Consider the following 11,616-nt stretch of genomic DNA (forward strand, 5'->3'; position numbering starts at 1 on the left):
GCTATATACTTCTATAATTTTTGGAAGTTTGATGAAAATTATTAGTCTTGGAATCTCTATATTGTTGATGTTCTCTGAAGACACAAGAAATTGGTGCCACTCTCGATATCCTTTATCCGGCGAGTCATCCCAGTCCATTTTTTTAATTCTTCACAAACACTGAAGGAAGAAAAATCTTTGCTTTTGCTATAACCATGGCCACCGGACCAGTCAGGTCAAAAAGCTTGGCGTTAGTGAACAAAATGTCACATTAAGTGTTACTCTGACTAAAAAACAATCCAGGATTGGTTTCAAAGATACACCTTAAGTTTTTGTTTCTAATAGCATTACAAAATTATATTTGCATCCAGAATCTGGTGATAGTTTCACGTTATTTTCACAGAGTTGGTGTAGTTTCATGTCATCACTTTGCAAAATTCCTATTGTTGCTTAAACTCAATTGCCTCTAATCTTGCAGCACTGCAACAATTTTTGTATGGACAATCGTCCATATAAAAATTCTTTCATAAGACTGATGCAATTCCATTTGTGTAGTGATTCCATGATGCGATTTACTTGATGCATAGCATATATTACTTCTGGCTCAATTTCATTAGTAACCTCTCTCATGTGTCCCAGTTTTTCATATTCATCTTTTGCTAAACCATTCTACAGCGATCTGAGTTGTTTGAGGACAAAGTTTTTTGAGTATCCCAAACATGAGGGATTATGAAGAAGGATAAGCCAAGGGTGCCAATTTATCGAGAAGATGATGGTGGAATATTAAGGTGTGGTCGGAGTAGTTGGAGGGTGTATTCGTATAGTGGATTAGTTGAAGATATTGACAAATTGAAGATTGCGATGAAAACAGAAGATGATAAAATAATAGTTGAGCCGGATAAGAATTAATAAAAAAGCTTTTATTTAGTAGTATATTTGCAGAGCTCGAGGTATCAATATATGAATATCATTCATAAGAATTTGAGTTGAATCAATTTTTGCATAATATTTTTAAGGACAGGCCATGGGAGACAATTCCCCCACAACCTGCCTAATCAAAAGCCAAATTAAAAAGTACATGTAATTTTGTTCCCAGCGGACACAGAAGCATTGGCAGGAGATCCAAAATTGGCGATTTATTAAAATATAGCATAGCCAAAACAAGGCCAACCAGCATATCAAAATAGAGTTAAAATAATACCTTGGCGATCACGAGTCGCCAACAAATTTATGTGAATTATTACAACCATGCAACCGAAACTTTAGCCGTTGGAAAATTAGAATAAAAAGTTATAAATAGATTTTTGTTTTCGATTAAAGGCGACAGTGAATATATAAGTCTGCATTAGTAATGAAATAAAAAAATATCCGTTACATTGATCTGGAAGAGAAGAAATAAATATTTTATGTTTGTTTTAAAAAGATTAAGTTTGTGATTTATTTTAAATATAATTCTATTAATAAAAATCCGCCTAAGTAATGAAAGATATTTTAAAAGATAGAAAATAAATATGTGTGCCAATTCTGGCATCACATATATCCCCGCTGAACACAGAAAAAAAAATATGTATATATATAGTATATATATATTTTTTTTTTAAATTAATGGATCTCCCCCGTGTTACAAAAAAATTTATGCATTGAAACATAATATATTCAAGAAACAAAATATTAATATACACTTATGTATAGTTAAATATTAAAGCAAAATTATTAAAAAAAATTTATGACATAAATTTATACTTCAAATATATATTTTCGATATTCATGTTATTAAATCTTATGTTGATGTAAAATTAGCTGAGCATTGTCATCACCTGGACAGGATATTCTAATTTCTCTCGATTTTGAGAAAACTTTATCAGTAACAAACAACATAATTTGCAAAATCATTTCATTTACCCAAAAAAAAAATTTTTTTTATTTTTTATACTTAATTCTTTTCCACATTGATATACCTATACAATTCAAAATATTTAAACATATAAGTGCAATTTATCTTATCATATTCTATATTTCTTATTATAAGTTAATAAAATGTTTGTTAATATCAAATGTCTATAAGTGTCAATAAAATTCTTTAGTTTATTATTAGAAACATACTGAGCATGAGCATATAATTCAAAAAAAAAAATATGAGCTTTTATTTCAGTTCTAAGTAAACAGTTGATCAGACTGCTACATTATTTACCTAGGTTTAGTCATCCCTTTTTCATAAGGGGCAAAATTATCATCTCTTATATTTCAAGAGGCAAAATTTTCATCTCTTATATTTCAAGAGGTAAAATCATCTCTTTTATTTCAGAGGCAAAATTATCTAAAAATGCAGCATGTATATCTATATTTTATTTAACATTTTTTTTTTTTAAACCTTTGAACTAATTAATATGATCTAGAAAGCATGTGATCAGGATTCCAACCTGAATCTTTGTGACACAATGTATTAACAGTTATACTATCACAGTTATCTAGTATTAAATTCAAGGTAAAATAATTTTATAGTTTTTTTTTTTTTTTTTTTTTTAAACCCTATCAACTTCTCAATTAATGTTATAGCATGCCTATGATCAGGATTCTAACCTGAATTTTTGCATACTTGATGCATTGTATTATCATTTATACTATCATGGCTGTATATTATATTCAAGAAGATAAAAGTTATTTTTTTTTTTTTTTTACTGCATCTATAAAAATTCACTTCATTTTAATGAAGGAAAATTTTGTCATCTTATATAAAAATGCTCAATTATTCTTATTTTGAATTTCATGAATTTATTTTTAGCTCAGTTGGACACTTATTTAAAAATTAAAATACTTAAAAAATACTCGACAATTGCATTGTTCAAATCAATAGAATATTTTTTTTTATATATATAATAATGTTTCACAATTTATTTATGTTTTGATTAAACAAAATATTCATGAGTAACTGTTTGGATTAACCCTATTTAATATGCACTTTCATTGAATAAAATAGCTTACTTTCTTAAGAGAAAAACTATTTGTGACAAATATACAGTGGAAAGTCGCGTATCCGGAATCGGCGGGACTTTCCGAAGTCCGGATAATCGATTTTTCCGTATAATAGACCCCCCAAGGTAAACAGAGATTAAAATGATCTGAATCTAAGAAGCAGAAATTAAATAACATTATTTTTCGGGCAATAATGTTTTAGTATTAGAATGATATCTAATCAATCAAAAACAAAATATTAAAAAAAAAATAATTATTGCTATTATAAAAATAAATATAGGAAACTAAAAAAATTTACAGTTATGAAAATATTAATTGCTCTCTCCGCCATTTTGAACTAGAACGTTTCAAGCAAGAAGGGGAAATTCCCGTCATTCATTCATTAAGGTGGGTAGGTGAAGAAGCAAAATTCATTTCCTTCTTACTTGTCATTCAAGTTGAAGGGGGGGAAGTGACAAGTTCTTATTTTCTCTCCTGTCATTGGCTATCAATCAAGCATAAAGGCGTGGCATGCTGATTGGGTTCTCTTTATTTTTTCTTGTGTGACTAAAGGGGATTCCCCCTCCACTTTAACATTTGCTGTGTTTACCCTTTTCACAGTACTTCTTTCCCTAACACTTTATCAAAAAGGTTCCAGGAAATGCCTCTTTTACTAGCCAGCAGCACAGGAAAGAAGGGGGGAGGGGACTCAATTGTGCTCTTTTGAAAACAAATCTCCCCCCCTTCCTGCATTCCAGAGGAGGAGCGTTTGGTAGATCTTCTGTTCTCTTTTCAGTTGATTTATGGGTTTAATGCATAGATCACTAGAAGCTAAGAAAGGAAAAAACCTGTCAAAATACTTTTTTTTTTTTAAGAGAGTGGGGAAGATGAAGAAATGTTTATTTTGATTGTTAAAAAGTGTCCGGGAAATTGACCCTTCCGGAAAAGGGACATCCGGATATGGGACGTTACACTGTAATAGCTATTGTAAAATTAAAAAAAAATATTAGATGAATTATTTATTATCATGTTCATTTTATTATAAAAATATCTCTATGTCACTTAATGAGTTTTAATTACCTGGGCCCTAGTAAAGAAAATCACCATAAATTATTCTGCACAGATGCCTCCATGCAAAACAACAGTAACAATGAGACAGTTAATGAAATTTTTAATTAAAGAAAAAATATAGATTCTGAAATCCTTAATTTTCAAATTTGCAAACACTCATACCAACCTAATTTCTAAAGGATTGGAATATCAGACTAACATGGTTTCATAAGATAACAAAAGTGTGTTATTGTGTGTTTATTATTTAACTTCTTAAAAAAATCTGGGTGAAATTATGTTACACTACTATAAGTACTGATTAAGAATCACTTTGGGATAGCTTAATCCTTATAATACATTTTAATAACATGTTATTCCCTATTGTGTTTTTGTGTAGCTGTCAATATTTCATATTTAAGTATTGTTATCTTATTTGAAAATTTGCAACATTTCAAAAAATTAGAGAGATAATTATTGATATTTATGATTACTTCAAAGTAACTTAATTTGCTTGAAGCTAATTTAAATTGTAAAATTTAAGTGTGCATAAGGGTTTATAAAGTATATCATTATTATTATCAGTATTATTTAAAATACATTTCTGGTTTAGTTTAATAACATTTATAAATGAACAATAATTATAAAAATGCACTTAAAAATATATATAGCGTATATCAATTTATGGCCAACAGTATAAAATCAATTTCTTTTTATTGTAATATAGCAATGCTTGATAATGATCAACCCAAAATATTAACGGTAACATAAATAATGCTAAAATGACCAATGAAATCATACAAAATTGAAATTCTTATTATGAACCAATATATGATATGAATATTTTAAGTTCTGTTATTCTTAATTAGATAGCAAAATTTGATTGCAGAAATTAATCTTTGAAAATAAACTTATACATAAGTAGAATGACAAACACCTCACGATCTGTAAATACAAGATATTTAAAGAAACTTCACATGCAAATCACACCTAACCAACACTATAATCATTTCTTGTTTTGCTTTGAAGAAATTGTCTGTTATAAGAATACAAGAGTTGAAGAAATTTTTCAAATTAACAAAGTTTGCTCACTGGTCAAATCAGGTGCAAAAATACGAAAGCCACCGTAACATCCACAAAAACAAAACGTAAGAAAATCGGAAAACACTCTTTCTAATTTACCAAAAACATTTTCTTTGAAAATCAAAGTATATTTGAATCATTCTGTTCAGACGTTAAAATAGTTTAATTCAAGAGTTATAGGCAATTTAAATCTTAACTCAAATATCATTTTACAGAACAATAAACGTGAATAATAAAAAGCTCTTAAATGTTATTGCTATTCTTTAAAATCACTGAAAACATCGTTAATGTTCATTTTTAAAAAATGCAACACTCGAATAAAATATATAACACTCGATTTTTTTTTTTTTTATATAGAAAATAAAATATGGAAAAATTTGATTTTACACATCACTTCTTTTGTATATTAATTAATTAAATCCTTATCACTGAAATAAAAATATAAACTAAATTATTCAAATCCTGTGAAAATATATTAGTTTCAGAATTTAAGTTAATTCCAACAATAATTCAATTTTCAATAAATTCTTCACCTGTATAAACATCACCAAAAGGCTAATAATAAAATCAAATATGCCGCTTAACTGGATAAATTACAAAATTTCAGGTTGTAATTAAATAAAATTAAAAAAAAATTTCTATTATATTTTTAACTTCTAAAAAATTTTTTTTTAAGTCAAATGCTCTATCAATTTGTCATACAAAAATTTTAAATTCAATTAAATGTTGTAAACATAAAATATAAATAATTGAAAGGATACGTAACGGATAACTGTTCGATGAAATCCTGATGAAAACGAAATCAAAAGCAAGACGAGAGTTGAAGGAAACACAAATTTAGTTTCTTCTTTATGATGAATCATAAATTAATAGATATTTCTTTCGAGTAGCGTAGGAGGGGGAAAGTCGAACATCTAAAGAAACCATTCCAGGGTCAAGTTTCATCGAATTCCAATTGCATTCGCAGCTTTGCACATTCTCCGCTAAGCATGAGCTCCAGTATAAAGTAGCCGTGAAGATACAAAATTTATGGACTTGAAGATCAGTAGATGCTTTTAAAGACTTGCGTTGATAACCCAATTCGTTCCTTGTAACTAGGCACCATATTTATGAAGAAGGATAAGCCAAGGGTGCCAATTTATCGAGAAGATGATGGTGGAATATTAAGGTGTGGTCGGAGTAGTTGGAGGGTGTATTCGTATAGTGGATTAGTTGAAGATATTGACAAATTGAAGATTGCGATGAAAACAGAAGATGATAAAATAATAGTTGAGCCGGATAAGAATTAATAAAAAAGCTTTTATTTAGTAGTATATTTGCAGAGCTCGAGGTATCAATATATGAATATCATTCATAAGAATTTGAGTTGAATCAATTTTTGCATAATATTTTTAAGGACAGGCCATGGGAGACAATTCCCCCACAACCTGCCTAATCAAAAGCCAAATTAAAAAGTACATGTAATTTTGTTCCCAGCGGACACAGAAGCATTGGCAGGAGATCCAAAATTGGCGATTTATTAAAATATAGCATAGCCAAAACAAGGCCAACCAGCATATCAAAATAGAGTTAAAATAATACCTTGGCGATCACGAGTCGCCAACAAATTTATGTGAATTATTACAACCATGCAACCGAAACATTTAGCCGTTGGAAAATTAGAATAAAAAGTTATAAATAGATTTTTGTTTTCGATTAAAGGCGACAGTGAATATATAAGTCTGCATTAGTAATGAAATAAAAAAATATCCGTTACATTGATCTGGAAGAGAAGAAATAAATATTTTATGTTTGTTTTAAAAAGATTAAGTTTGTGATTTATTTTAAATATAATTCTATTAATAAAAATCCGCCTAAGTAATGAAAGATATTTTAAAAGATAGAAAATAAATATGTGTATGCCAATTCTGGCATCACAGGGATCTTCTTTTAGGGGCATTGAAACAACATATTTCCCTTCCTTAACTCTAAAATGTGTATCTGCAAATTGTTCCTCACAAATTAAATTTTCTTTACTTTTAGTTTTTGTTTCTTCTACATTCTCTAATTGCCAGATTTTTTCTAATGTTTTATTTATGTCCTCATTGCGAATCAAACCACAGTGAATCTTTGTTTCATTTATTGAATCTAAATTTCCAGTCACTACATATCCAAATATACTATTTGCCTTAAAGCTTTTTAACTAAGATTGTTTCATTATTTGCACTGTAAACTGTTGTAGCTACTGTTTTATGTATGTCTGTTTTCGATTCTTTAAGAGATTATGATATAAAAATGTGAATTGTTGAAAAGGAGAGTTTAAGGTTGAATAACTAATATTCTTTCTTAAATATTGACTTGTGCCATTACTTATTTTCAGCAATCGAACCCTTCAGGAATAATTACCTTTCTGAAACAGTACTGAAAAGACTTCTTACCCAAAATATATTCTTCAAGTCAAAACAAGTAAAGGATGGTCCGAATTCTAATGGTATATTGTATCAAGCTGGTAAACCAGCTGATTATTTTGTGCTTATTTTGGAAGGCCGATGTCGTGTGACTGTTTGTAAAGAAAACTTAGTTTTTGAAACTGGGCCTTTTAGCTACTTTGGAATACCTGCAATCACAGTTACTGTTAGCCCAGGTTTGTTTATTTTAACATTATGGTTTCATTAGATTTGTAAGCTATAACTGTTGTTTCTTATGAATGAAGTAATATTTTACCTTAATGACACGCATAAATTTTATTTTAATAACTTGTAAAATACACTAGTTTTTTTTTATCTTATGAAGCATTGAACTTTTTGTAATATTTAATTTAAAAATACCTTGTATCAATGGATATTAATTATAATATTTAAAAACTGGTACATTTATTTGATATATAAATTGAAATATGCAGAATTTATCTTGATTATAATAAATTTATTTATCTTGTCTCTCATAAGTTAATCCTTAAATTTTACACTTATGTTAATCCTTAAATGTAAAAAAAAAAATTGGATGGTTGAAAGTAAATTAAAATCAAATTTCTTTTATCCTACGTAATTTTTTTTTTTTTTTGAACTTCAGAGTAAATTATGAAAAGCATATTATATTATTTATATATTTATTTTAGTTTTTATAAGAATGTCTATTGTTGTACAACAATATTACTGTTTATAACAACTTGTAACAAATTATTTATTTGAAATTTAGCATTATTTCAAGTTTCATATAAGTTCTGGGATTTGTAAGTTTTTCAAGTGGTACTTTTTTTTAAATTTTCTCAGCATTTTATAATTGTGTGGATGTTGCTTTTACTATCCATAAACTTGTTCGAATAATAATAATAAAAGTTTTAAATTAGGACTATTTTAATTTATAGTTGCATGATTCATGCATACACCTGGAGATAAAGCTCGTTCTATATTACAGTTCCATATTTCTATGACAATCATGGTAATTTTATGTGTGAAGGAAGTGATAAAACTTAATGTAAAAATCTAATCTGCTGAATTTCAGTCCTTGATCAAAATCTTAACTTTATTGCTATTTTTTTATGTAAAATTCCAATGGTGGTATTACGGACCTGCAGTTTTTTTCTGCTGGTGTCTATGGTATCAGAATATAAAAAATATTAATTATATTTTAACTAAATCGTTAGAATGTTTATTAGAATTCAAATACACATATGATAATTAAAAAAGTTGAAATATTGATGAAAAGAAAAGATACTAAATTTCATTTTATTTTTAATCTGAAATATCTGACTTGAAACAAGTGTTTTAATTTCATCAACTACTATCATATAAGGCATTTTTACAATTAATAAATGAGCAAATGAAATTTTTGAGGTTCAACTAGACCTGCGATAATTATTCTTACATAGAAAAGATAGTGCATACTTGCCAACTTTTAATTCTTCCAAGGAGGATTTCCCCCAGTGGTATTATAATGACAATTGAATTACAGTTATAAGTATAAATATATTTAATATTTTGTGGTAGCTTGAACACACTATACTGTCAGGTTAATGTCATATATTTATTTACATGTCTAATTCTTTCATTAATGGTGATGGTCCAAATCAATTAAAATTAAATTTAAAAATGCAAGACATAAATAGAAAGCATAAATTTTGGCAGTTATAATAGTGTAATTGATCTAAAACTATTATTGCTATTCGATATAGTTCCTCTTAAGTTTATTCAGCATTTGCAAATTTGTATGGAATTTTCCATATTTAAAAACCTAGATTAAGATCTGATAAATTCAAGGACGAAATAATTTCTGCCTTTAATTTATATTTATTCAATGTACTAATTCATACCCTATGGTATATTATTTTCTATTCATATATAAATGAGGTATTTCAATTAGAAGTATATTCAATACTTGTATAAAATTGATTCAAACCACTTAAATTTTTAGATGCCTCATCACAACAAGCACGTGGACAAAGTTTATCAAGTATATCTGTTGCATCAGCTGTAACAACTGAGAATCCAACTTTAAAAACCTTCAATCCTGACTATACTGTAGTGGCCATAACAGAAATACTTTATATGAAAATTCATTGGGCTGTGTACTTAGCTGCTTATAGAGCTACATTAATGGAAAGACACCATAAGTTAGACCCTGAACAAATAGAAATATTTCACAACACATGTTGGGATCAAAGTGTCTGGATTCCTAAATCTGGATCATTAAATCGATTGCCAGCATGTTCTAGTTCCAATAGTGATAATTCCTCCCAATTTAATAAAAAATGGATTCAGTCGAGTCCTCTTGTGAACAGAACTGCATCTGTTGATAATGATGCTGTAACAAGGCGTGCCAGTGTGGAAGTGGGCTGTATAAGTCGTCCTGGAGTCTCAGGAATTGATTGTGTTTTAAAAAAACAAAAAAGTAAAGAGTCCTTATCAAAAGTAAATGCTCTAAATACTTCAGAAATTCCAATGATTGATATGCCTCATAACTTAAATAGTGTTGTTGAAGATGAACATTGTGATTCAATTGAAGTCTGTGAACATTTGATACAAGATGGTGTAAATGATAAAAAGAAAAATGCTGTTAATGGATCTGCAGAACAAAGTAATGAACGAACGAGGCTATTATTTCCTTCAGAGGCCTAATCTTTTGTTAAAGAATAATTTTTGAGGCATAAAAATAGTTCTATTCTGTAATTTTTCTGTTACTGTGTTAGTTCTGCTGTTTAAATTGTTTAAAAAAATTGTTATTTGGCATCGTTAGAAAAATACATATCATATAAACTACTTTTTATATCATTAACATTTGTTCATGTGTAAATTTGTTTTCCACTTTAGTCTTTGAATCTCTGTTATAGTTGTGTTTTCTGATATTTATAACAAACTAACATTATTCCTTTCAAGGAACTTAAAAGTTTTTTATTACACTGTTAAGATTAGCTAGTTAAATTATTCATACACATTTTCATGTGAAAAAAATTATTAGTAAATAGATCTTAAGTACTTTTGATTAGGAATAATTTGAAATCTTTTCTTTAAGTAAAAGTTTACTAATATTTAAAGACTTTTGTGCAAATAAAAACAGAGTCTTTAAATGCTTTACTTAACTGTTTTGATTTGATATTTTATGGTATAATATTTATACCCTGTTATTTTTTTTTCTATTATAATGGTATAAAATAAGATATTTTTAGTTATACGTACTCTCATTTGGTTGATGCTCTAAATATTATCTGTAAAAAATTTTCATAAAATTTAGTTAAATATATTATGAAGATTTTCTGTGTTTTTGTTTTAGAATAACATAACTAACGTGTCTTGTCTGTTATAAAACATTTAAGATATTTCTATGTCTTAATTTACGTGCAAATGTTGTATTAATATTTCAATTGCTTTCACAGTAGGCAATTTTCTGGAGTACAAAGCTTGTTTAATATGCTTTTGAATTTATGTAAAATTTAAAAATATGTTAAAACTGCACGTTAGTCATTAGTACTTTTGTGTTCATGTGGCAATACCGCATTTGTTATTTATATTTTGTCATTAACTTTTGTTTCAAAAGATCATGCTCTATTTTTATCATTTTGTTAACTTCACATTGCACCTGTTTAATACTCATTATCTTTGTTTTGATTAAACTTTTATAAACTGATTTTAATTTTGCACTCCAGTTCTATGTAATTTTCTAAGTTCAATTTCACAAAAACATACGCAGCTACAAAATCCTCTAGATTTTGCAAATTTCTCATGATCTTGTCCAATCAAAATTTCACCCAAATTTTCGCATATTTAAGAAAAATTACCTCAAACTGAGGAATTGAGAAAAAATCTTTACACAAAATGTCCTAGAACTCAGAATAATGAAAATACAAATTTTTTAATATCACAAAAAATAAAAATCCTTACAGCAAAATGTCCTAGAACTCAAAATTATAGAAATACAAAATTATGAATTTTACAAAAATTAAAAATTATAATCATTTTGAATTCTGTCCTTATCATTATGGTATGTTTTTGTATTTTATTCCTATAATAAATCCCTAAAATTCCCTAGGCATGAACCATCTTATATGTTGTGCTGTGCACTAATTTGCTGTTTTGTAAA

General features: G+C 27.7%; 1 protein-coding gene across 3 annotated transcripts in view; it reads left to right on the plus strand.

The window, feature by feature from the left end:
* LOC107439819 (unextended protein) overlaps positions 1–11,410 on the plus strand; it is a 95,458-nt gene extending 84,048 nt beyond the window's left edge. For all 3 annotated transcript variants that reach the window (XM_016052532.4, XM_016052533.4, XM_087155934.1), the window contains 2 exons: positions 7,421–7,684; positions 9,454–11,410. In XM_016052532.4, coding sequence (XP_015908018.1) covers positions 7,421–7,684; positions 9,454–10,157 — 968 coding nt within the window. In that variant the 3' untranslated portion in view covers positions 10,158–11,410. The remainder of the gene's footprint in view (positions 1–7,420; positions 7,685–9,453) is intronic.
* Positions 11,411–11,616: the final 206 nt, after the last annotated feature.

Source organism: Parasteatoda tepidariorum, chromosome 12, assembly GCF_982258835.1.
Source record: "Parasteatoda tepidariorum strain Cologne lab strain chromosome 12, Ptep-v5.0, whole genome shotgun sequence".
Classification (NCBI taxonomy): Eukaryota; Metazoa; Arthropoda; class Arachnida; order Araneae; family Theridiidae; genus Parasteatoda; species Parasteatoda tepidariorum.